This window comes from Coccinella septempunctata, chromosome 9 (genome assembly GCF_907165205.1).
Source record: "Coccinella septempunctata chromosome 9, icCocSept1.1, whole genome shotgun sequence".
Classification (NCBI taxonomy): Eukaryota; Metazoa; Arthropoda; class Insecta; order Coleoptera; family Coccinellidae; genus Coccinella; species Coccinella septempunctata.
Window position 1 is genome coordinate 14345074 of NC_058197.1, and position 26257 is coordinate 14371330.

Consider the following 26257-nt stretch of genomic DNA (forward strand, 5'->3'; position numbering starts at 1 on the left):
CCTCTAATAAGCACGAAGTTTTCCAGTAACACAATGCAACCCAAAATGTTTATACCATTTTTTCCAAGCATTTCCTTCAAAAGTGCGGCAGAGAATACAATAGTCACAAATAAAACACGAATTCATCTAAGTTTTTTTATTTAAGAGATCGAATAAACATGGCAAAATCTATTTTATTTATGAATTCCATTGAAGGACAACATGGCATATGATGAGGTAAAGGGTAGTTACCATCAGCGTTAAAATAACAATAGGAATACCAACCCTGCAAACAATTTTTGCATTAACACATTGTTTAATGATTCTGACCCTGATTTTGTCCAATAAACATGTTAGTTTCAGAGAAAAGTTATAAAAGAATTTTTTCTAGTCGATTTGTTTCGATTTTCGTGAACTTTCAGACCTTTTAAGCGAATTTTGGTTTATCAAATTTGTCTGCTACTTACTTGGAGAATTCAGTGAAGCCAAATTTGTAGCCATGCTGTTCAGCTACTCCCGCACAAATTATATTTGAAGAAGAGCCAAAAAGACTTCCATTTCCTAGGAAAATATTTAAATTCATTGATTAGAAGACTATAAAACCCGTAAGATATCTAGTTAGCCTAGTCCAGTTCCATGCATACAAAAAATATTTCAATATTGCGTTACCATAGCAAAAAACAATAACTCATTAGAAGTGTGAAGTTTGAGGTCAAAAAAGTAAACCAGAGTTACGCAATAGATTAAAAGAAAGAAGATGTCCACCGAAATTGTGAAAATCGAAAAATTTGAGTATCGAGCAATCATCAAGTACCTGTATTTAAAAGGGTTAAGAGGTAAGCAGATTTACTAAGATATGTTTAATACACTTGGTGATCAATGTCCTTCGTATGCGACCGTGAAAAATTGGACTGCAAGTTTCAAAAGAGGTAAATTTTCCATTGAAGATGATGATCGATCGGGAAGGCCAGTTTCTGTGTCAGTCCCCGAAAATATCGATGCAGTTTATGACATGATTTTATCAGACCGTCGAATTGGGCTGAAACGGATATCTGCATCACTGAATATTGCATACGAACGCGTTTATCATAAAGTTCACCTCAATTTTGACATGAGAAAAATTGCTGCAAAATGAAAACCCAAAACCGAATTGTTACTATGGATGAGATTTGGGCATATTTCTACGATCCAGAAACAAAGCAGCAATCGATGGAATGACGACACTCTGGTTCTACAAGACCTAAGAAGTTTCGTGTCCAAAAATCAGCTGTAAAAGTTCTTGCTTCAGTTTTTTGGGATTGCCATGGAGTAATCATGATTGATTTTTTGGATAATAGTAGAACAATAACCGGAGATTACTATTCGACATTATTGACCACTCTACGGGAAAAACTTAAAGAGAAAAGACGCGGAAAGCTATCCAAAGGTGTTTTGTTTTTGCAGGACAACGCCCCTGTACACAAATCTCATGTTGCCATGCAAAAAATTCGTGATGTAGGGTTTGAATTACTAGAACACCCCCCTCATTCACCAGATTTGGCTCCATCCGACTATCATCTCTTTCCTCAACTGAAAAAAAGTTTAAAAGGTCGTAAATTTTCTTCCAACGAGGAGATAATTAAAGCTGTGGAGGTCTGGTTTGCAGAGCAAGAAGAATCATTTTTTTTGAAAGATCTAGAGACGTTGTAGGTTCTCTGTAATAAATGTATCCAATTAAGAGGAGAATATGTTGAGTAATAAAATATTTTGACATTGAAATTTTGTTCGGTTCGAAAGTAGGCTAAGAATTTTTCAATATATCCTCGTATATCAATGTGAATTGGTTGGTTGCTTTTCGGAGTTCCAACATAAAGGACAGTCACCATAATTCTGATGAAATGCTCGCTGCCTTCTATAGAAAATCAGTAAAAAAGCATGCTAAGGGTAACACATTTCCTCACCTCCAAGACAAGCACCAAACGACAAAGCCCAAACAAGGGGTTGAAACGGCAGGTTAAGCTGGGGGTCACTAGAAAGATTGGTCACTATCTTTATCATCATGGTCGTAAGTGGTAGGTTGTCTACGAAAGCAGAAGCTAGACCGGAAACCCACAAAATCAGAACAATGGACACTGTCAATCTGTATTCCGGAACAACTGAATTTATTATCCTTTCTGTCTGCTTCCCTATGGAGTCGATGAGGCCTAGTTTAGATAGAGCCTGGAAGAAATGAAGATTTTTCTTGATCTTATCGAAAAAATTGATGGAAAACTTCTTTACCTCCATCAGAATGAAAAGGGCTGCGAAGTAAAGGAGCGTGGACCATTCTATACGAGTGAATATACCAACCACGTCGTCCTTATCATAAAGGAGGATCACAAGAACGGCCCCAAGGAGTGCTGTCCACGCCATACCTAGTGTATCTGGAACGAGACAAAAAATTGAAGAATTTAATTATTTCTTCACATTCTGGAAGTTCTGAAGACTTAATATAGCAATCATAATTCCTTCCATGTCATGGTTATTCATTGCTAAATGGGGGTTCTTCGAAAGTTATGGGTAAATGAAGAATGAAATCAGTTAAACACGAGGTACCTCAATGTCCTCTATCTACCCTTAGCTTCAACAATGAATCACTCGTTTTGACAAAGTAAATATATGATTTCTGAGACGATATACTTACTCCAAGACGGAACAGACTGTAGGAGCAACGCTATGATAACCAGAAGCATTGTTCCACCTGACTTTATCAGCAGACACATATCCTTAATAGGATACTGAAAAAAACAACCTGTATAAATCGAAAAAACGCTCTTAGCGTTGCACCAACTTGTTTTTTAAGGTCTTCCAGGTTACTGCAGAACTCCTCTTCCGTAATGGTTATGTTGTTCAAACTTTTCAACCTTCCCACCAACTTGGCAGTTCTACGCTTCATTTTTTCCCTCACAAAGCTCTCGTCTCGGCTGTAGCTACTGACGGAAGCTGTGGTACGTCGCCAAACAGCAATCTTGCTCTTCAGCTCTGAGGAATTCGGTGATTTAGTGATCAATTTTTATATTTTTCTCGATGCGAACTTACGTTGAACTTCCGGTGGTTCAGGATGTCTAAAATTCCTCACATTTCTGTAGTAATATCTCAAATATGCGTAGGTTACCATAAAACAAATAGAAGTTCCAAGTCCCATATGTAAAGTAAACGACATAAAATTAACACCCTGTAAAATAGATACAGAAAAGATGTAACTACCGATACTTGCGGTACAACTACACTGCTAAAAAGAGGAATTCTTGTTTACTCTGTTGTCATTTCAACCATGCAAATTATCCACTTCTTTGTGCAGTGTAATCTCGTGAAAAAATACTCACAGCCTTCAAGACATCTGGATTCGATGCTATTATGACATTCGGAGGATCTCCTAGAGGAGTAATAGCTCCTCCAATGTTGGAAAGCATAACCATACACATTAAAACAGGCACAGGGTTCAATTTCATAACTTCGGACAATCTGCAAGAATATTCAGTGGGTAAAAAAAATTTCCAACGGAATAACGTTCACCTTATTGTCACTGGTGTGATTAGGAGAGCGGTTGTTACGTTATCTAAGAAACAAGCGAAAAACACAGCTACCACACAGAGGATATTGACCAAGGGCCACACTTTTCCTCCTGTAAACTGAAAAGAAGGAACTGTAGATGATTAAACGGTGAGAACATCTTTGATGGGGTGTAAAATAGAGCTCCTCAAGATAATCTAGAATATACATAAATTTTTACCCAAGAATTGTCGAAAGCGAAATCAATAATTGAAAATTGAAGAATAAAATACACTTACCTTATAGGTCTGAACTGCCATATAGTCGAATATACCAGTTTCACTGATAACAGTGACAAGTATCATCATCGAAAATAGAAGCATGATGGTGTCCATGCTTATCCAAGATACTATTTCCGCAATTGACGGCTTAGCATTGAAAGCAGCTAGAATGGATAGAGACACGATACATGCGAAAATTGCAGCTACAGTCCTGTGCAATAACTGAAACAGGTGATGAATTGTATTAGAAAGTTGAAGAGCTTTGAATCTGCCATAAATTCTCTACGTATTTGAATTTGGAACAATTCAATCAAACTTCTCAGTTTAATGATACATGAAAAAGAGATGATTATCATCTTTGCTCATGTACTGTAATTTTTGTTTGTATTGTAGACCATTTTCTTTGTAAAAAAACAAGAAAAGTACCGTACCTAAGTAAAAATTACAGAATGGTGGATACACCAGGCATACTGATTAGATTGGAGTCTAAAAAATGAAATGGAATATGTTTGTTGTACGTAAGTGATGACCTCTGATGAATTTCCTCCAAATTTAACAATTTTCAAGGAAATGTTTAGACCTATGTACATGTTAAACCATCGATAAAGAATAGGGGTAAAAGATTACAAACTGGCGAATGCATTAGGTTATCAATACTTCTATTTCAGGGCTTTGGAAATTTTTCAAGCAAAAAAAAAAATATATGAAAGATCTTCCCAATTTTTTAACATGGATTCCCCATTACCCTCCAAATATATAGAGATTTCCAAGTGTAATTTTGTTTGCATTTTATTTCTGGAAGTGGTGAAAAGTAAAAAAGATTACCTACTTCGAAAATTATAACGATGTATAAAGCGACCAGCACCATTCCGGCAAACACAACGCCAGCATCAGGATCTATGGGTTCCGTATTAAAACCGAGTGAAATGGGCAGGTTTTCGTTCAGATTCGTACTCAGGCATATTTGAAGCAAGTAATTTTTCGCTTTGGCCAAAGTCGTTGCGTTCAGTAGAAACAGTTTCCTAGCAGATATTTCGGGTACTATACCTATGAGACTTTCAGTCACCGTTGGTATCTTCCACACTTCAGTGACATTCTGAAAAACCAATCGAGGAAAAAGTGTATTCGTCTAACTTAAATCAAATATTCACCTCAATATTTTTGACCTTTGAAGGAGTAAGAACCCTATCTTCCATAGGACAACCGAAGGTTTCTATCAACTGTACGTGAACGTTCACCCAACGTGTTGACAAATTTGCATAATAGGCTGGTAAAAATGCACCACCAACGATCAGTTTTATTCTTCCATCCTTGGGACTATCATTTATGATGTATTCTGTTGGGAAAATGAGGTATTAAAAAGTTTCTGGCCAGTATGCATGAATAAGTTATTTACAGTTTAAGTTTCCTCACCTGTAGTGATAGATTTTTGTATACTAAGCTGGTGTATCGGATGAAAGCTTTCCCTTGAAGTTGTCAGTAAGAAACAACAACCCAACCACATTAAGAAATAGACGATGTACTTGAAGGTACTGCATTTGAGACTAAGTTTATTCTTGATACTACTTTTAACTGAATCTCCAGATCTGAAGACACATTGAAGAGTTCTCAATAAAGGGACTGGACTAAAACTGTTAATCTTTATTCTACGTCTTATTCTTTGACTAAGGATTCAACTGCTGTAATCTCTGAATCCAGAATATTACATACGTAATGTTTTTTACTTCACTATATTTAATAGTTCTACAACGTTGGAGAAATTATTCAATTTCTAGGTATAAGAACTCTTTGACTCATAATTATTTATTAAAATTCAGATTTTTGTCGAAATGTAAGATGAAAACAAGTATATCTCACAAGAATTTAAGCAGTAGTAGTAGGTATACAGGGTGAGTCTTCGACTCGTACAGATATTTTAACAATAGATTCTTGAGGTCAAAAGAAATACTTCTTTTCTTTACCTTTTTTTCCGAATCGGCTTGGTTTAAAAGATACAGGCAGATGAAATACCATAAAAAAATTATTTTTAGCTCTATCTCACAAACGGTTTTATCAAATGAAATGAATTTCGGAATATAATTTTTCATTTACTTGATTAATCTTTTTCGAATACAAGATATCACCCACACTCCCCAGTTTTTTCATTATGTCCTTACATACCATAAAAATACCAAAAATTCAGAGAACCCAACTCTTGAAACTAATTTGGACGCTATCTAATGAATATTTGAACGTTTTGCAAAATAAAAGCGTTCTTCATATTTTCTCGTATAATGCTCCGTTTTCAAGTAATTCGATATTCAAAAATAAAAAATATCTGTGAAATTCGAAGAATTGGGTACTTTGACCGAATGCAACTCTTTTTAAAAGATCCATAGATAGATTTAGCTTGTTATTCTGAAGGGAATTTTGTTTTTTCAGGGGTGGCACAGCTCATCATGAAAACAATGGCTTTCAATTATCAGGGCCGAATCGGAAAAAATGGTATAGGAAAAAAGTGTTTTTTTTTGACCTAAAGAATCTACTGTTAAAATATTTGTACGGTTCAAAGACTCACCCTGTATATTTGAGGATAGCATTGCCTACTTGTGGGGATTAATGTTCTTGATTTTTCTTTCAATGTATTGATAAATCTACTTACTTTTCACTGAAAACTTCGTCTTGTTGCTCGACACTGTTGACACTTTTACTACAATTAGGGGAAAAACATGTAGGGGGTAAAACGGCTATGGTTATATGTTGACACAGAGTGGTTTCATTCGAGGTCATTTCGAAAACAAATTTTTAATTCGATAAATTAAAATTTCTCATTATCCATACGTTCTTCCAAGAACTAACGTACGCAGGTGTTATTCACGAAAATGTGATGGAGAGTTAATATTTGGATCTCCAGAAAAAAAAATGAGATAAGGAGAGCGATATACGATGTAGAATCTGATATACAGAGGTTAATGAAAAAAAAAATCAACCTTATGGACAAAGAGGAATATAATTAGTTAATTTTCTTCATTTGTTTGAGTCATTTTATATATGTATAGTTTTGGGTTAGAGAACAAATAGAATATAGGGGCAAAAAACTCTAAATATTTCATTTTATTACTCAAAAAATGTTGTAACTATTCTACAGCTCTTTCCTAATGCAGAGTGCAATTTTCAACGCATCCTCGCAAGTACTGACAATTCTCACTTCTTCTAAACATTTCAACAGTACCTCGTCCTCCAGTTTAACGAAAAGATAAACGCTTGCGAATTTTTCTGCTAGTACCGTTCCATTTCTCGGTATCAAATTTTTTCTATCTAGGAGACATTTAAAAAAGCACCAGAAATTTTTATTCATCTCCTCGATTTTTTTTTATCCTCCATGTAATCATCCACGTCGTCCACTGAGATTCCATGATGACCCATACAGGACTCGAAATCTTTGCGATGCTCCATGTTGGTCTGACAACGAAAAGTTTTATTTTCAGATGAAATGTAGCGAGATAAGGTAGTCCAAGTAAATGGATTGAAAAAATTACAAAATTTACAGTCTATACAATTTTAATTAAAATTTGTGGGTCAAAATACGAACAGATAAATAAGCTTCTCTCGAAACAGAGGTAGCTCTTTCTACCCCTTCAATTATAAAGAAAAACATCAAATTTTGATTACCATCTCGCTCAGATCGAGTATCTGCTCTATTTAATTTCTGTCAGCTTTCTGGTTTCTCAAAAAAAATTCAAATTTTATATGAAAGACCCACACAATTTTTCGACAAAGAATCACCCCTTATAAATATCGCAGTTTTAATGATTCTAGTGGAAGACTTTGGTAATCTACCAGAAAAATTCATAATATCAAAGAGAATCAACTAAGCCATGCTTGCTCAATCAAAAGTTGATACTACGATAATTTAGGTTAGGTTGTGTTAGGTTAGGTGAGGTTGGGTAAGTTTAGGTTAGGTTGAAGATTATAGTGTTAGGTTAGATTGGATGAACCTAACCTAACTCAATAATTTTTGGGTTAGGAGAGCTTAGATTAGGTTGGGAAATTTATGTTAGGTTAGGTTAGGTTAGACAAAGTAAGTCTAGGTTAGGTTAGATTATGTAAGGTAAGGCGAGATTCAAGATTAAGTAAGGTGAGTTGAGGTTAGGTTAGTTTAGGTAAGATCTAGTAAGGTCAATACTACGATCCATTCAGGTCTCTTGTTGAATGAGTTTCGCCAAATGTTACTTTTGGCTGAATGCAACTCTGTTTGAAAGATCCACAGATGTGTAGTTTTAGATTCAGCTTGTTATTCTGAAGGGAATTTTGTTGTTTCAAGAGTGGCATATGGTAAATATTAAAGGGAAAAAGAAAAAAGTGTTTCTCTTGACCTCAAGAGACTACTGTCATTTGTATATGGAAAAGTCGAAGAGCACTCTGTATAGACAAGTATTTAAGTGTCCCAGATTATGCTTGTGGTCAATGGAAAAATCGGAAATGTAACAAAAACGAAGAACTTTGATCGAAAAATCTTTACTCTTCATTCCTCAACAATCTAATCTTTCGTGAATCTTATTTTACACTTCATGAACTCCTTGAGATCCCCACATTCCTTGACAGCCTCGATCTTCTTCACGCACTCTACGAAATCCTCTTTTTTCTCGACCTTGTCCACCATCATTTTATCCACTAAGAGTTTGTCCACGTCGAACTTATCATCCACCAATAATTGCTTCTTCTCTAGTGCGCATTTCGATACGCACAAAACATCTTCAGATATTCCATCTACGTCATCGATTTTTGCCGTCATCAAAACTTTCATATCTTCAATCTTCACCTTACCGTCCGTTTCTTTCAAACACGCCGCGAGAAAGGGGCACATTTTTTTGTCTTCCTGAAAATGGAAAAGTTCGAATGATTGGGATGTCCCAAAACTGCGGCATGCCGAATTTTGGGAGAAAAATCATGATGATCCAGGTTTTTAGGAGCCATGATGAAGGTAAAATGTGGTAAAGTTAGGGTGCTGTCTTTCCAAAAATTTGAATATCCCCCTCCCTTCGTAGGGGGTGCATAAAAAATCCTCAATCACCCATGAAAACTTGTGTGATTTCAAATGAAAATCGACTTGTTTGAGCATTATACTATAAAGGATATGCTCGATTCTTACGAATAACTCTTGTATATCGGCGTTAAGCCTGGATATACAGGGTGAGTCTTTGACTGGTACAAATATTGAAACAGTAGATACTTGAGCTCAAAAGAAACACTTTTTTACTTTACCATTTTTGTCGAATCGGCTCGGTTCAAAAGATAGAGGCTGTTGAAAAACCTTAAAAAAATGTTAATTTTAGTTCTCACAAACGGTTTCATCGAATCAAATGAATTTCCGAATATAGTTTTTTTTTTATTTCTTGACGCTTTTTCGAATACAAGATATCACCCACGTCTTCCAGTTTTCTCATTATGACCATTACGTACCATAAAAATACCAAAAACTCATAGAATCCAACTGTTGAAACTAAGTTGGGCATCATCTAGTGAATATTTGAAAGTTTTGTAAAATAAAAGTGTTCCTCATATTTTTTCGTATAATGTACCGTTTTCGAGTAATTTTATGTTCAAAAATAAAAAATATCTGTGATATTGGGTGCTTTGGCTGAGTGCAACTCTGTTCAAAAGAACCACAGATGTGTAGTGTCATAGATTGAGCTTGTTATTCTGAAGAAAATTTTGTTTCACCGGGGGTGGCATAGCTCAATATGAAAGTTTAAAATGGTTTTATCTTTTTATCAGGGCTGAATCAGAAAAAAACTGCATGGGAAAAAAGTGTTTCTTTTGACCCCAAGAGTTTACTGTTAAAATATTTGTAAGAGTCAAAGACTCACTTTGTATATCCTAAGGACATGAATCGTTTGAAATTCGGAATGTTTTATTTTGATGACAATAAATTTGCATCTTCCTTAAAACAAATAAGGATTATTTTCGTGACATTCTTCCTGGATGCCACTTATACAATTCAATCTGAGCTTACCTCACTTCTCACCGAAGAAACACAAAGTGCGGCAACTGCCAGCAGTTTCAAAACGTGAAAAAACATTTTTGCGTCTATCGAATCAAAGTGGTAACTAGATTATGGTTGTTTTTCTCGCCGCTCATCTTTTATATAGACGGGACTACCAGAACTAACCATTCGCCGAAATAATCACATGAATTAGAGAAGATTGTTCAAATGAAATGCAACGGATATAATTGGATGATGTCCGAGTTTCATGAAAAGATTTAAATCCGAGTATTTTTTTTTAATTATAATAAACTCGCCGGATGTGTATGATTTAGATGTTGTGCTGGGTTGATTTGTTTACCCATTGTTGACAATAATTGTATTCGAATTAGTGTGGGACACCGGTATGCATTGTGTAGGTGATAACGTTGTCATCGCTTCGCGTCATGGAAATTGGAAAGCGCTAAAAAAATCACAAAGAGCTTATAACTCTGCACGGATTGTATAAAAATCGATTCACACAACTTTAAGAAGACTTAAGGGCAAGAAAATTCATATAGCTGACAATCAGACAGCTGTGAGAGCAATTATTTTGAACACAGATCAGAAAAAGATCTAGGGAGACTGGGAAGTTGCCACTATACAGGATGATTCACGAGCCTTTGGCCATAGCCTGATGGTAAATGAGGGTCATCTAGGCCTTTCAGGAAAGTTTACTCTGTAATCCGTGAAAGTTGCTTCTTTTGTACCCAAAAGCCTTCGAATTCGGTGATAAAGGATGATTTATGGGTTTCGGCTTATTTGGATATCCATAACTTGAGAACGAGTAGTCCGATTCTGATGAAAATTTATGGGCTCGTTTATTTCTAATAGCCCTTCGCGATGACACAGGCAATTCGTAGATTATCGGGACAGAACTCAAAATATTGGGGTCAATTCTTCAAATATCAAAATCTATATTTTCTGGATCAGTTGAAGAATTTTTGTTTTCAGAATTAAAAAAACGAAATAATTTTTCAGGTTCATTTTCGAGAATATTACTCAATGTTATGAGGACTGTCCTAATTACTATGGAATTGCATTTAAAATCTAAAATGATCCGAATAGTTTGGATTGAGATCAGTGATAAAAATTCGTGGTTCAAAAGGATAAAAGCCAGGTTATTTTCAAGGTATAGGTTTAGTCCTTTTCGAATTATTGAATAAAAATATAAATTACATTTGTTACATTTTATTTTCACTGAAATATTTCCATAAAACAAGATAAGCATAATCTATTCGTTTTTCCTGCAAGACCATATTTTAGAAATATCCTCGCAATCTTTTATTTCCACGTTTTTCAGACAGTTCAAGAATTGGTCCGCTTCCTTCACCCTCCACATAAGACCAACATCCTTTTCAGCTACATCAACCGCTATTTTTCCGTCTTTAGAGATGATACCTTTGCTTTCGAGAACACATTTGTGAAAACACTTGTGGTTCTTATTTCTACTGCCTTTTTCTCCTGAAGCCTCAGCCATGTTCTGCACGTTGACCTTGAATTTGGTGGAACATTCCCTCATGTGTGTGTCACCGTTTTCCTGAAATCAATAAAAATGTATGTCAACATTTTTATGGAGTTGCAAAAAAATTTTTTGGACTTACATAGTCACATTTCATTTTTTTCTTGTAATCCTCACATTCCTTCACTTCGTCAATTTTTTCCAAGCACTTCAGGTATTCCTCAGGTGTTTTCAGGGAGCTCATGAAGAATTTATTCTTCCCTATATCATCAATCTCGTATTTACCGTTCTTCAGTTTCCCAATTTTTTCATCTACACATTTCATTGTGCATAAAAATTGTTTAGGAACATCTTCAGGTTTGAAACGATTGTCTGGGTATTCCTTCTGTAATTTGGTTGCCATTTCGTCGGTATATCCGTGTTCATTTTTACATTCCCTGAACGCTTTTCTTTTTTCTTCATGCCTTCGTCCCATATTCTACACAAAAATGTAGCAATTATTAAGACATTGTAAGAGTAAACGAAAGACTGGCAACATTCTTCATATGAATACGGACTATACTTTTTCATATAGTCCAGAAAATAAAATTGAAGAAGTCTAGCCACAACAAATGTCACATAACTTTATTTCACTGAAAAATATTCTTGTTTTGACTAGAAAAAAACGTGGACACTTGGACAGTGAAAATTGAATGAGCCAAAAAAGATTTAAGATTACTGAATACCTTTTTATTTGAAGAAAATGCTAATGAAAGTTATAAGGAGTGATGTTTCCTCATGTACAACAATCATCTGAAATGAAAAATTAGCAATGTTCATAACATACCCCATCACCATTACACATCGCAAGAAGCACTAAAATTAACGTGGATATTTCGATAGAAATCATTGTGAGAATGAATATTTTTAATATTGAAACCCACTTTATATAGGTAGTTGAATATCAATATAATTCGGTGAAGAAAAGCATCAATTCCAACAAAAAACATCGTACATAACAGGAAGAGTTTAAATTTGTGTTATGGTTGCATATTTCATGTGATTAATCATTTCCGTGATCTGATGTTGAAGAAAAAAGGTACCAAAATTTTTCAAGCATGATTGCACACGTTTCTGACCTCTGTGCAGAGTGGTATACAGGGTGTGGAAAATTTGTTCAAGATAATTTTGAACAGGACTAATTAATAAATAAATTGGGTAAAAGATGAGTTTACAGCTTTCTTCGTGGCGTCCAACACTTATCCTAGTGTTCAGAATAAAATCCTCCATTGGTGGCTTATGCAAACGGAGAATTTCTAATTTTTCGGTAGATTATGGTTGAATTAAATCTAGCAAATTGCAATTCTTTGGTTGCTAGTACGAAGACATCCATACAAAGACCTACTTGTTTGTTTTCGAAAAAAAATCTCCATGTGCAGGTAACGTTTAGTGACAATTTCATTAAATAATTGGTTACCACACATGCCACATGTTACATAAATTATTATATTAATTTCCATTGAGAATTTAGGAGTCGACAAGACAAGAATTCTTGTCTTGATGACAAACTTTTCGTCTTGTCTCAAGAAAAAGTAAAAAATTTTAAAAAAATCTTGTCTTGCAAGATAGTCATAGGTACTAGTGGCAATACTGACAGAAAGAAATTCTGTTATTTTTTCAAAATTCAAGTAGACACATGTAGGTATCAACGGCTAAAATAATAAATAATACAAAATTATACCATGTTTCCATAAGCATAAAAAGTAAAAATTGCAAATCTAGATTCCAATTGGAGTTTCAACAAGATTATCATTACTTATTTTAAATTCACATTTTTCCAGCAAAAAATGTGTGCAATAAATAAAAATAGGTATTTCATGAACACGTTTCAGCGTATTATTCATAAGGTATTTCAAAATTTCTTGTTTTCTTGACAAGGAATCTTGGTATTGACTTTTGACTTGAAATTCTGAAATAACTTCTTGCTTGATCTTGTCTTGAAATCAAGAGACCTTGAAATTTTCAAGAACGTGAAGACCCTTGTGTTTCATTGAAACAAATTTCTTCGAATATTCTTTATTGACGATAAACCAGAGGTATATTGACAGTTTATTCGATCGACATTGGATCAATAGTGCATTTTTTCATCCAAGTCGGTACAATCCTTGAATTTTTCAACATCTGAACATTCTGAAACTTCAATTCCTTTCATGCAATCTAGTATCTTATCGATTTTATCTTGGTCGAATTTATGGCTGATGAGATCTTTTTTGGTCTCTTCAATCTGGATTTTACCACCGGACAGCATACCCTTTTTCTCCATGGAGCATTTTATCGTACACATCATCTCAACTGATGGTTTGTCTTCTCTTTTATGGTCCCCCTTTTTCAACCCCAACCCATTAGCTTCTGCGCACTCTCTGAAAATGGCAAGGTCCTTTGCCCTCACCTGAAATAAAGATATTCTGACTACTGAAGAATGCTTCTTATTCAGTAATAAGATTTTAAATTAGGAATAAACAAGAAGGAAGTGGAATATTTCAACCGTTTAAACGGTTTAAAAACTTTCACGAATTCGTGAAAGTTTTTCACGAATTCGTGAAAGTTTTTAAAAGCCCAGTATAGCAGGAACGTCAGTATAATTTAATGGTTCATCAAAATTTTAATGGTCCATTAATCGTCAAATGAAGAATCAAAATTGAATTGGAATAAGGGCAACTAATATAATAGTACACTAATACTTCTCTAGTCTAATAAACGTTTTTAAGGAAAAATCCTTCCAGTTATCTCGTTATTAATCAAGAAGGAAAAGTGGTATTAAAATTTATAAAAAAATGTGTCTGTATACATTAGGAACTTACATCATCACCAGCCCATAGCTGCACAACAATGGCGGCAAAAACGAAAAGTACTTTGACAGGAAACATATTCGATAGATACAATGTCTGTAAAAAAAATTCATACGACTTTATATACTTCGAATTTCCCATCTGACAAGGTTGAAATAATTTTAATGAATCGGTTTTGAATGAAAATGGTGTAAATTAGTTGCTGAATTTTCGCTTATGTGCCTCTGGAATGATTGCAATATCCGGTAGGACATTATGAAGTGTCATTCACAACTCCATATACAAAGTGTTCATTAAAAATTGGAAAATCATTCCATCGATTTTAACATTTCGGTTTCATTGTTCGAGATCAGAAAAATATATTGCTAGGAAGTTCTGAGATTTCACCAGATTTCTACGTTAACTATATTAGCGTGCTTTTTTGTGAAATGAACTTTTTGATTGCTATTTTCATAGTTTTATCGTTCTTGGATTACGAATTGTTTGCCCAAGTAAGTTAAAAAGCAACTTCCAAGCTCAGCGATTTTCTCTAAATGCTCCCTGAATCAATGAAGAAAAAAAACTTGTGTGATTTGGATAAGAATATTTTTTAAGTAAAAAAAAATTTTGTAGGTATTTCATGTTATCTCTTTCACAAATGAACATGTTTCAGCTTATTCATGGTTAGACAAGATATTCTCATACATATTTCTTGTTTTTTCTTGACAAGAAATCTTGGTGTTGACATATTTCTTGTTTTTTCTTGAAATTCTGAAATTACTTCTTGCCTCGATTTTGCCTTGAAATTTTCAATAACATGGCGACCCACCCAAATTGAGATCCCATATCTGTGTTTCATTAAAACAAATTTCTTCGAATATCCTTTATTGACGATAAACCAGAAGTATATTGACAGTTTATTCGATCGACATCGAATCAATAGCGCATTTTTTCATCCATATCGGTACAATCCATCAGTTTCTCAACATCTGAACATTCTGAAACTTCAATTCCTTTCATGCAATCTATTATCTTATCGATTTTATCCTTGTCATGATTATGGCTGATGAGATCTTTTTTAGTCTCTTCAATCTGGATTTTACCACCGGACAACAAATTCTTTTTCTCCATGGTGCATTTAATGGTACACAGCATCTCAGCTGATGGTTTTTCTCCTCTTTTGTGGTCCCCCATTTTCAACCCATTAGCTTCTGCGCACTCTCTGAAAATGGCAAGGTCCTTTGCCCTCACCTGAAATAAAGAAGATAGTCTGACTACTGACAAATGCTTCTTATGCAGTAATAAGATATTAAAATAGGAATAACAAAAGAAGGAAGTGGAATATTTCAAACGTTTTGTGAAAGTTTTTAAGACACAAGCCCAGTATAGCAGGAACGTCAGTATAATTTAATGGTTCATTAAAATTTTAATGGTCCATTAATCGTCAAATGGAGGATTAAAATTGACTTGGAATAAGGGCAACTACTATAATAGTACACTCTAATACTTCTCTAGTCTAATAAACGTTTTTAAGGAAAGATCCTTCTTGTTATCTCGTTATATTAATCAAGAAGGAAAAGTGGTATTGAAATTTATAAAAAAATAGTGTCTGTATACATTAGGAACTTACATCATCATCAGCCCATAGCTGCACAACAATGGAGGCAAAAACGAAAAGTACTTTGACAGGAAACATATTCGATAGATACAATGTCTGTAAAAAAAATTCATACAACTTTATATACTTCGAATTTCCTATCTGACAAGGTTGAAATAATTTTAATGAATCGGTTTTGAATGAAAATGGTGTAAATTAGTTGCTGAATTTTCGATTATGTGCCTCTGGTATAATTGCAATATCCGGTAGGACATTATGAAGTGTCATTCACAACTCCATATACAAAGTGTTCATTAAAAATTGGAAAATCATTCCATCGATTTCAACATTTCGGTTTCATTGTTCGAGATCAGAAAAATATATTGCTAGGAAGATCTGAGATTTCACCAGATTTCTACGTTAACTATAAAATAGAATGCTTTTTTGTAAAATGAACTTTTTGATTGCTATTTTCATAGTTATATCTTTCTTGGATTACGAAGTGTTTGCCCAAGTAAGTTAAAAAGTAACTTCCAAGCTCAGCGATTTTCTCTAAATGCTTCCTGAATCACTGAAGAACAGACACTTGTGTGATTTGGCTAAGAATTTTTTTGAAGTAAAAAAAATTTCTCTCATATCATAGCCCAAACTGAGTCCATATAATTTTCTTTGATGATTCAAATCTTTCCCTTTATCAATTTGGGGCCGAAGCTTTCAGAGAGTGAACAATGAATTTCTCCTCGAAATATTCTAAAGTTATCCTCGTATTTTTTTAGGTCGCTTCTTATCTACCATCAGAATGCAACTTAGATTCACATGAAGCAGTACGTTCATGCTACTACAAAACAGATATAAATCTGGAAGACATCATCAATCTCAAATCCTTGCTATTCAATGAAGATGATTTTACTGACAACTTCTTGTGCTTTTTGAAATGTTATTTGAGCGAAATGTTTATAATCAATCGTGAAGGTAAACTTAATGAAACTGACTCGCTTCAAAAAAATTGTTATTTTATTAACTATGTATTCGATAGGAAAAATTTGAAAAAATGCTTGAACAGGATCGAAGAAATTGAGTTCTGTTTAGATATTTCACGTATAATCTGGTGCCTCACGAGTACCCGTATCTATTAGAAGAATTATGATCAATAAACTCCTTTGAAAAATCACTCAGATGCATTTCATGATGGAACCCAACCCTAGTATCGCAATGATTGTTGTTTTTCGAACACATCCCTGTGGATTCAACAACCAACAACTCAAATGTCAAAGTTTGAGGTTATCAAAACGCCTATAATTTATTATCAGGATTCAAGAACAAATAAATCACTAGTAAAATGGTAAAATTAGATGCCTTTGCCCCTGAAATTGAGTCCTTAACTAACCAATATTATTTTCAGCTGGTTTTAGTACTAGGGGATCTACATATTCCACATAGATGTAACAGTTTGCCATTCAAATTCAAAAAATTGCTCGCTCCTGGGAGAATTCAACACATACTTTGCACCGGCAATTTATGCACGAAAGAGTCCTACGATTACTTGAAAACCTTAGCTAGTGATGTTCACATAGTGAGAGGAGATTTCGATGATGTAAGCTACAAGATTACAAGTCTATTTACATGGGTTCACCTTATGATGTTTTCCAGAATTTGAATTACCCAGAACAAAAAGTGGTGGCAGTTGGTCAGTTTCGAATAGGCCTAACTCATGGGCATCAGGTGGTGCCTTGGGGTGATCCAGAATCTCTAGCAGTGATGCAGAGGCAGTTGGACGTTGATATCTTGATATCGGGTCACACACACAAATTTGAAGCTTATGAACATGAGAACAAGTTCTACATTAATCCAGGATCTGCTACTGGGGCGTATAATGCTTTAGACAAGTGAGTTCATCAGTCTACATTAGAAAAATTACAACGATATATTAGATTGTCATGCTGTCACATTGAAGTTTTTACGATTGGAACCAGGCTGCTTTATGTGGGAATAGGTTTCAATTAAGATTTTTCTTTTGTTTTTCAGCAATATCATTCCTTCTTTCGTGTTGATGGACATCCAGAATACAACAGTTGTTACCTATGTTTACCAACTTGTAGGAGACGATGTCAAGGTTGAAAGAATAGAGTATAAGAAAGTTTAAGAGATAATTTCCATATTTTTATATAGGCTATAAGGAGTTGAGCTCTCATGTTATTCTGATTTTTATTTGTATATTATTACTTTTAAAACAAATTGTTAAAATAATTGAGTTAAATCGAATTATATTTTTTAAGAATGATATATCCCCGATGTATATATTTGAGAAGCAATTGAAAGTTGCATTTATTGAATTAATCTCCATGTTTGAATGGATGTGAGGAAGGATTGTAATTTGAGAATGTTTTAAATTATATGGAACAATCTAATTTGAAGCTTGTTTTATTTCAGTTTGGAATAGAGTTCAGAAATAAATAATATCTTAATAAAACCCTTAGGCTTTGGGTGGAGAAAGCTCATATTTTGGTTTTGGGGCCTATAACTTCCCAAACAGATGTCTCTTTAGTGTTTTATTTATTAACATATATCACAGGGGGTATATAGTCACTTTATATCACAGTTAATCATGGTGACATCTAGTGGCATTATTTGAAATAAGGGAAAGAATTTCAAGCAATTATTTCATAAAATTTATATAGATATCAACACAAACATAGATCTAAGCAGAAGTACTCCCTATACAAGGTGTGAATGAATAGTTAAAAAAAAAATTAATGGGTGATTCCTTGTCAAAAAATTGTGGTCTCTTTCATATATACTTTTTTTTTCTTCGAGCAGCCCCTGCGCCCTCTGCTCAGATACAGCGCCCAAAATTTAGCACCTGAAAAACAATTTTTAATCAAAATCAACAAGATTCCTTGTTTGTTCAAAACGACTCAAGCTATCAAAAATGAAATTTTCAATGGTATAATATTAAGGAAAAAAGTTTCTTGTTAAACTAATTTTAGGGGAGGCCTTTTCTACCAACTGCAATTATAGGGGAACAACACAAATTTTTGTCCGCTTATGAAAAATGTTAAAAACTGCTTTTCAAGTGATTTCTTCAGAGAGTGTCTGCCATTAATAAAATTAGATGAAAGGCGCACACTTCTGGGAGCTGTATCTAAAATTCTAAGCAGTGGTTGCTCAAGGAAAATCTTGAGACCCACATTTTTTTGACAAAATATAAGAGATCACTACTTCAATTTTTTCGCCCCAATTTATTCACACCCTGTATATGTTTTGAAGCAATTTTTTCACTTTTTTGTTTAGAAAGTTCCGAGTAAATTCCCTTTGAATTGATAATAAACGAATTATTTTATTTAATGAATACAAAATCGTCACCTATGTATAGATTTATATATTTATTCAGGGATTTTAAACAGTGATAGAGTTGTGTTGTTGAACATTTTCGAATATTGTTGGAAGACAAATAAATCACGACAAGATCATTAGATTGTTATGTACACCCGCACTACGAAATTTGAGATTAGTTTCTGATAGTGTTAACTTTGTCGTTACCGACACTAAATGTGTTGTGTGTACTTTATCCATTGAATAAAGACTTTATCCACTCAAGTCTGAATTGCAGTTGAACGACCTTATCAATAACTACGTGACAGACAATCAAAGGGAAGGGAATAAGGAATGAAAACTGTTATTATATTGATAATAACGTTGTTGAAGAGCAACACTAGATAAAAATACTGATTCAATGTATGAATAATATCACTAATGTATGATATTTTTTTCCAATTTCACGCCTTTTTATGGAAAAATTTTTTGTGTTGCATGGGAGCATATATGACTAAGAGTATACCTTTCTTTTTGACTATTTGAGGTTTCAGAGAAAGGAATTTTCTGTTAAATCTCGTAATTTCATCTACCTCGGTGCAACCGTTCGGTCTTGACAAATTTTTAACTGAACTCAACTTTTTCGGGATTTTTCGAAGGATAGAGGTAACTTTCGACACGAGTATCATTTTCGATATCCGAAAAAAGATTTCTCTCAAGTGAGAATATAGAAATTTCCAAAGAAATATCTCCAAATATGCTCGTGCAAGTGAAATATTTCCCATTTTTAACCACCTACATCTCATATTTCCACCAATATGTTTCTAGAAACAATGTTCTCGAAAAAGGAATCACCTCTGTTACCGCACCTTCAGTAATACCCCATATATTTGGGGGATCTTGTTTCAAAAAACTACCTGCTTAACTTTGGACGTTTTGATAATAATTATTTTGAGCTAGGACTAGGACAGCCTACCGAATATATATAATAATAATAAGAAAGAGCAGTGTACCTTTCAGGCAACAGTACCGAAGATTAATCTTCGTTATAGTAGGATTAGTAGGTACCCACATGTGCGTCCTACATCGTGGGATAGGGACAAGAACTGGTTGTTTGACCCAATACATTTCCCTTCCTCCTACTAAACTATCACTCATTAATTTATTCAACCCAAACGTCGTATCATTGTTTAAAACCAAATGAGAAAGTAACTCGCAGTATAATCTTCATCTTCGAGAAACAACCTCAACTGCAACAGAAGTGGTCGTGCCTTGTTTACATTTTTTATACACATAGATAAAGTTTCGGATTATCAAAAACCCCAACGGCGGTTTGTTGACTTCTTGAACGCGCTCCTACCAATTTATGTTTCATTTATACCGATTTCTGTTATCGCATCAGTCGCTTTCATCAGGGCATACACGTTCGAAATTTGGACCTGTGTAGACGTTGAGTTTTTTTAAATAAATTATACGTGTAACAATGGCGTTTTCTGTTATCAGAAATGGTGTTAGACTTTCTAGGAAGATTTTCGATAAAGAGGCGGTCTTCAGTAATGCTTCGTACAGTGCGAAAAGAGAATTTTCAGTCAATAAGGTAAAGTTGAAATTTTTTTATTAATAAATCCTAATATCAGAAAATATTTTGTTATTGATTGTCACCATTATAAAAGTATCCCACACAAAAATTCATTGTGGAATTATTCAAGAAATGATTTTTTTCCAATTCATTTTCAGTGTTTTCGATTATACTGATGGGTCTGATTGAGAAAAATTTCTGTTTGAAATCTGGAATCCACCTATATCGATATGAAGATAACCACTTAAAAATTGTTTCTTCGGAATTTTGTTATAGGAGGACTGTAAAATGAAGAAAGAAAATTAGGATTTCGGAATTTTCGATATTATTTCCATAATATCCTTTGCATGGATAAGACTTACGTCCAGAATGAGAATTTATTTACATAACATTGAAGGCGCAAAGTTCTATTTCCGAAAAAATTCTTGATTACATGAAGAGGAATATCAACAAATTTGCAATGATTTATCATTCTATTTGTTCACTTATAATACGAAATAATTTGAATTTGAAAAATCAGTTATTTTATTCGAAATACGAAATATAAAAATTTACGTCCATAACTAAATGAAAAAAACTATCCACATAAAAATTTCTTCAAATTCTGTCATAATTATTTGAACACTTATAATTAGAAATGAAAAAAAAAATAAAGACTTGTGCATCAAAAGTAAACTGTGTGCATATGTGCTATATGTTGAATTGAAACTTCATTTTTCTTAGAATTCTTAACATTTTCAAAGAATTTCAGTTTTCAGTCGACATTTATTGATGAAAATGAGAGTTCCTGGTTATCCTTGTTGATTGTTTACAACGAGTTCATTTGAATAATCTAGCTAACCCAATATATGGATCTCCTTTCTTCTCTTTATGGTCTACGTGAGCGGACAGATGTATTCTTAATCTATTTTAATATATTCGTTCCGCTATACGATTGTGTTCACGTATATTTATTATCTCATTGACCCATATTTTTGGATATCCTTGATAGTGCTTGATTATTTGGGTTTTGTTAACTCGATGCAAGAGAATGATAAAAATATTGGGAATAATAATCGTGGTTATTATAATATGATTAAATTTTTGTATAGTTAGGTGTATTCATTTCATAATATAGTGATGTTGAACACTCCTTTGTCTATATATCGAAACTTTTTTTTTGTAGAAATTTTTTGATTCAGTGTCCAATCTTATGTGATCATTTTATTGATCCTTTTTCCTATTAATGAACCGTAGATTGAGTTAATTTTTCTAGGATAAACGAATAATTTCAGTCCTTTATATAGAATCATACAAATAAATTTATTCAGCCAAGTAGCAGACATTAATTTTATAATGAGTTGAAAGTAAACTTATAAAAACGAATAAAAGCAAGGGTGAATCTAGGATTCGAATTCGGGGAGGGGGAGTATTTGAATTTAATTGTTGAAAACCTTATTTATAGCGTTACTTCTAGAAAAGCACGCCTTTTGTACCCATTTTTTTTTTGACCTTTAATTTTTATGATTTCTTTCCCACAGTTAAAAACCTGTCGTTGTGTCTCTTTACTCAATGAGCTTCCCCAAAAGAACCAAGCTATGATAAGCAGGGAATACAGCAAACAGACCAGACCTAAACCTGGCAGTAAATATTCCTCAGAATCTGAATCAGACAGCGATTTGGTTCAGCTTGGACACAGGGTAAGAAAACTAGAGGAATAGTTACGTTAACGAATAAGAAAGATGTACAAATAATTGGCATAGGTATAGCTTTGTTCATATATAATGTTTGTTTTGTTTATCATCTAGTGTTGTTCACTAAAATATATTTAAATGAATTTCGCGTGAAATTATTAATATTTTCTTACTTTATGTACATTGTAGGGTGAATCTGAATTCTACAGAAGGAAAATACGAACTTTTCACAACATCATAGATGTCAACAAAGACGGCGTATTATCATACCATGACATGGAATTACTTATGGAACGATTTATAGCCTTAGGAAACATAAGCAGCGATCACATCAACGAATTTAAAGAAATCATCAAGGTAAACGAATTAATTTGAATGAATGATGTATCCATTCACGTCTTATTGAGATATACTTACTCAAGTGTTCACTAAGAGGTCGACCATATTTTCCTATATTCGAAAAATTTCTGCTACTTTGGGAACCTATAACGAATTCGTTCTCTTTACAGGAATGGTGGGTCAAAAGATGGGGTGAAATCAGCCCCTACACCCTCATCACTGTAGAAGACTATTTGGAATACATGCATCATGTTCTGAACGACAAAGAATTGGTCAGGAGAGCTCATTCCTTCATTCCCTACATCTTCAGGGTGAGAAATTTCACTTAGTTTAATTGTGGGTAAACAATGATAATTTCTGTAGAAAAAAGTTGGGGTTTTATGACAGAATATTAAACCTAAACAGATCAAGGTTGACTCTATATCGAATGTGGAAATTAAATGGGACGTTAAAATTATTCTTTTCAACAGGCAATCGATAAGGACCAATCCGGTTCCATCACTTTGGACGAGTACAAACTCTTCTTCCAATGTCTAGGACTTCCAGAAAAGGATGCCATTCTTGCGTTCAGGGCCATAGATTCGAACGGTGACGGCATAATAACCATGAAGGAGTTCGTGAAGCACGGCAGAGATTTTTTCGTTACGGAAGATGAGAATAGGATTAGCAAATATTTCTGGGGACCTCTGGTACAATGAGAGCCGACATGGTTTTTAATGTTGATGATCATCAATTGTATTTGTCATGTTTTTTACTAAAATATTGATAGGTATGTCGAGTCGTATTTGCTGGGTGATACATTTTCTACGATTTATAATAGGTATTAAATATTTTTATAAATATGAATGTGTTTGATTCTCCCACATACAGGATGAGTCTTTGACTCGTACAGATATTTTAACAGTATATTCTTGAGGTCAAAAGAAACACTTCTTTCCTATACCATAAAATAAAAGTATTCTTCATATTTTCTCGTATAATGCGCCGGTTTAGAGTAATTTGATGTTCAAGAATTAAAAAGTATCTGTGAAATTTGTAAAATTGCGCACTTTGGCTGATTACAACTCCTGTTTAAAAGATCCACAGATGTGTATTGTCACAGATTTAGCTAGTTATTCTGAAGGTAATTTTGTTTTTCAGGGGTGGCACAGCTCATTATGAAATCTCAAAATCGCTATATCATTTTTAACAGGGCCGAATCAGAAAAAATGGTATAGAAAAAAAGGGTGGGTTTCTTTTGACCTCAAGGTCAGTTTTTCCTAGGCCGGACCTGGAAAAGAAGTAAAAATCAGTTACTATGTCAGAATGAACTAGTTGTTGCGAAGATGAACGTACCAAATATTATCAAGACATATAGGGTAGTTCGAAAATTATGAGTAATTGAAGAAAGTGGCAAAATCAGTAAAACACTCTATATCTTGATTGATAAGAGAGATAGACCCTTCAAATATAGGTTATTCTGACTCACCTCAGTGTCTTATTCTATCTACCATCAGCTTCTGCCCATTTACCAATATACTTGTATAGCTCAATGGTCATTAGTTCAATGGCACCATTAGAAATATTTCTTGTAAAACGCCATCTCTTGTGAAACGCCGCGAATAAATCCTCAGCAAGTTTGACGCATCGAATCAGCGTTATTTTGAAGTTTTGAACAGTTTGATCTTCACTCAATTGAATAAAGTGCTAATAAATCAACATTCTATAGGACTTTAAGGGTGAAACATATAATATTTCTTGAAAAGTAAGTGATCGTGATATGTTTTCGAAACTGCATAAAGAGATCTTCAACCTATACGAAAGATCCTTTTTTCTACGTGATAGTTTATATCCGCAGAATTGAATTTTTTTGGTGAAACGTTCGTCCCACGAAAAAAATTGAATTTTTTGAATATAAACCTCTGGATCATTGTGAAACGATAATAAAACAGAAGAATCGACCAAAAACTTTTTATTGATTAAAAAAATGATACATTCATCAATAACTATTGGAATCGATTCAGTTCAACCGCAGCTGTTTCTTGATGCCCTTTATTTCTTCTATCATCTCATTGATTCTTTTGGACCTACGAATGAAAATATAAAAGTAAAACCTGATCAAATATCTGCTGCAGATTGATTGAAAAAAATCAAAGTTAAATATACTCACGAATCTACTAGATTATCCTTGATTGTATTTTTATGCGTTTCGCTTATGGTATAAGATTTTCTTTGCTGTTGTTTCTTCCAGCTCCTCATCTAAAAAAAAAAAAAATCAAACATAGAATTGGCAGAGAGAAAACACAACTGACGATTTGAAGAACTGGATAATCAAAATTACCTGTGTCTCCTGATAGTTCTTTTTAACGATCAATTTATCGATGACGGAATCGAACTTGTCGCATTCGGCCCTCATTTTCTTCAGATTCAACAAATAGTCATTCTCAGCATCTGACAGCACCTCTTTCTTCATGGATATCTGCACCAGCAGCTTGGCACACCTTCGAATGGCAAAAATATTACGAGAATAAAGTTGCTTCAAAAGTATATAAAGAATCATCTCACCTTTTCAACAATTTCTCCTGATTCTCCTTGATTTCCTCGTATTTCTCAGCCAAATTCTCAGCCGTTTCTTGCAAACTCCTCTTCTCGTGATTCATGTTGGCTAACTCCTTCAGCTGGTAGTCCTTGAAAACTGCCAAAGCGGTGGCACGCTTCTCTATTTCCTCCCTGGCTATTTGATGACATTTGATTTTTTCCCTGAATATCAGAACTGTCCTCTGGAATAACTGAAATAGAATGTTGATAAAGATTGTTCCAATAAATTCAGAATGTCTTTTGTGAGAGGAATACCGCAGGGGTCTATTCAAATGCTCGTATTTTTCATTATATTATGTTCTCGACAGTCCCGAATGGTGGTGAGATGATTAGAATTTGTGCTTTATGCAGTATATAGTCTTGTTTCCCTACCTCATGACATTCTTTCAACGAGTGTTCTTCGTTCTTCGACAGCTTGAGAATTGGATGGGAGTCCGCCTTCTTCAGGAGCTTCAGAATGTGCTGATTGAAAGGCATCTTCATCATCTGGAATTGGAATGTGTACAAGAAGGAAATCTACAAAATTACGACTTCTTACGTCTTGCATTGAGGGTGCAGCGGTTTCAGTGTCTTGTAGTACGAGTTGTTCCAGCTTTGGTATGACTATTTCAGCATTGATTAACGCTAAGCTCATGAAACAACCGTTGGCCAACAAGGTGATGATCGAGTTGGGATTGTAGTAGACGGAGAAACCTATCACGGGGTTCTGGTTCTTAGTGGAACTCGTCTTAGTGCAGACGAGGTACTCTACAGTGCTTGGAATATTGAAGACGTCGCCTATAATGAAAAATAAGTATAATGATGATGATGGTTTGAGCTTAGAAGCTCTCCCAAGCACAGTTTTGCGCTAGGGTTGATGAGAACACTCACTGGAATCTTCAGATACGACGAACTTTTGCAAATCTTCCATACAGCCCACGTGAACTGTATGCACACCTGCAGAATGTGTTGCGAAGTATCTGTCACACCTAGATTCGTCCCTGTGTAGGAATATGGGGCATGTATATCCCTCCTCCTGGCACTCCGTAACTGTAGATAGACCGAACTCAATGTCAACCGCCTCGAAAAAATATATTTCCTTATCCGCAGGGCCCTGGTTGGATGACGAGGTGTTCAACTGGTTCTCCTGCTGAAGAA

At 34.3% G+C, this 26257-nt stretch overlaps 8 protein-coding genes across 9 annotated transcripts in view; 2 read left to right on the top strand and 6 right to left on the bottom strand.

Moving 5' to 3' along the window:
• Positions 1 to 121: 121 nt before the first annotated feature.
• On the bottom strand, positions 122 to 6648 carry LOC123319772 (P protein-like). Its single transcript, XM_044906700.1, has 14 exons — positions 6412 to 6648; positions 5184 to 5356; positions 4922 to 5106; positions 4600 to 4866; positions 3789 to 3992; positions 3514 to 3629; positions 3324 to 3462; positions 3037 to 3172; positions 2789 to 2979; positions 2642 to 2735; positions 2239 to 2381; positions 1920 to 2178; positions 447 to 540; positions 122 to 265 (listed from the first exon to the last, which is right to left on the bottom strand). The coding sequence occupies exons 1-14, from the start codon at positions 6537 to 6539 to the stop codon at positions 178 to 180; spliced, it is 2217 nt and encodes a 738-aa protein (XP_044762635.1). The 5' UTR covers positions 6540 to 6648; the 3' UTR covers positions 122 to 177.
• Positions 6649 to 8251: 1603 nt separating this feature from the next.
• On the bottom strand, positions 8252 to 10314 carry LOC123319778. The gene is made up of 2 exons (XM_044906705.1): positions 9766 to 10314; positions 8252 to 8628 (listed from the first exon to the last, which is right to left on the bottom strand). Exons 1-2 carry the CDS (start codon positions 9829 to 9831, stop codon positions 8290 to 8292), a joined length of 405 nt encoding a protein of 134 aa, XP_044762640.1. The 5' UTR covers positions 9832 to 10314; the 3' UTR covers positions 8252 to 8289.
• A 635-nt stretch (positions 10315 to 10949) lies between these two features.
• LOC123319775 lies at positions 10950 to 12221 on the bottom strand. Its single transcript, XM_044906703.1, has 3 exons — positions 12063 to 12221; positions 11379 to 11714; positions 10950 to 11314 (listed from the first exon to the last, which is right to left on the bottom strand). Exons 1-3 carry the CDS (start codon positions 12123 to 12125, stop codon positions 11009 to 11011), a joined length of 705 nt encoding a protein of 234 aa, XP_044762638.1. The 5' UTR covers positions 12126 to 12221; the 3' UTR covers positions 10950 to 11008.
• Positions 12222 to 13275: 1054 nt separating this feature from the next.
• Positions 13276 to 17365, bottom strand: LOC123319779. Its single transcript, XM_044906706.1, has 3 exons — positions 17274 to 17365; positions 14077 to 14160; positions 13276 to 13664 (listed from the first exon to the last, which is right to left on the bottom strand). The coding sequence occupies exons 2-3, from the start codon at positions 14140 to 14142 to the stop codon at positions 13344 to 13346; spliced, it is 387 nt and encodes a 128-aa protein (XP_044762641.1). The 5' UTR covers positions 14143 to 14160; positions 17274 to 17365; the 3' UTR covers positions 13276 to 13343.
• On the bottom strand, positions 14912 to 17401 carry LOC123319780. Its single transcript, XM_044906707.1, has 3 exons — positions 17264 to 17401; positions 15674 to 15757; positions 14912 to 15294 (listed from the first exon to the last, which is right to left on the bottom strand). Exons 2-3 carry the CDS (start codon positions 15737 to 15739, stop codon positions 14980 to 14982), a joined length of 381 nt encoding a protein of 126 aa, XP_044762642.1. The 5' UTR covers positions 15740 to 15757; positions 17264 to 17401; the 3' UTR covers positions 14912 to 14979.
• On the top strand, positions 16866 to 18048 carry LOC123319777 (vacuolar protein sorting-associated protein 29). Its single transcript, XM_044906704.1, has 4 exons — positions 16866 to 16982; positions 17043 to 17234; positions 17291 to 17526; positions 17666 to 18048. Exons 1-4 carry the CDS (start codon positions 16980 to 16982, stop codon positions 17781 to 17783), a joined length of 549 nt encoding a protein of 182 aa, XP_044762639.1. The 5' UTR covers positions 16866 to 16979; the 3' UTR covers positions 17784 to 18048.
• A 2361-nt stretch (positions 18049 to 20409) lies between these two features.
• On the top strand, positions 20410 to 23385 carry LOC123319774 (sarcoplasmic calcium-binding protein). Its single transcript, XM_044906702.1, has 5 exons — positions 20410 to 20549; positions 22052 to 22210; positions 22394 to 22561; positions 22714 to 22854; positions 23014 to 23385. Exons 1-5 carry the CDS (start codon positions 20436 to 20438, stop codon positions 23239 to 23241), a joined length of 810 nt encoding a protein of 269 aa, XP_044762637.1. The 5' UTR covers positions 20410 to 20435; the 3' UTR covers positions 23242 to 23385.
• Positions 23386 to 24479: 1094 nt separating this feature from the next.
• The window catches only part of LOC123320528 (nuclear pore complex protein Nup88), a 146121-nt gene continuing 144343 nt past the window's right edge, over positions 24480 to 26257 (bottom strand). Inside the window, exons 7-13 of one of the 2 annotated variants that reach the window (XM_044907876.1) lie at positions 25991 to 26246; positions 25659 to 25897; positions 25493 to 25606; positions 25088 to 25311; positions 24864 to 25023; positions 24693 to 24781; positions 24480 to 24609 (exon numbers count right to left, since the gene is read on the bottom strand). In XM_044907876.1, the coding sequence (XP_044763811.1) occupies positions 24543 to 24609; positions 24693 to 24781; positions 24864 to 25023; positions 25088 to 25311; positions 25493 to 25606; positions 25659 to 25897; positions 25991 to 26246 (1149 nt within the window). In that variant the 3' untranslated portion in view covers positions 24480 to 24542. Of the gene's footprint in view, positions 24610 to 24692; positions 24782 to 24863; positions 25024 to 25087; positions 25312 to 25492; positions 25607 to 25658; positions 25898 to 25990; positions 26250 to 26257 lie in introns of both variants that reach the window. The other variant, XM_044907875.1, reaches the window with a different exon arrangement.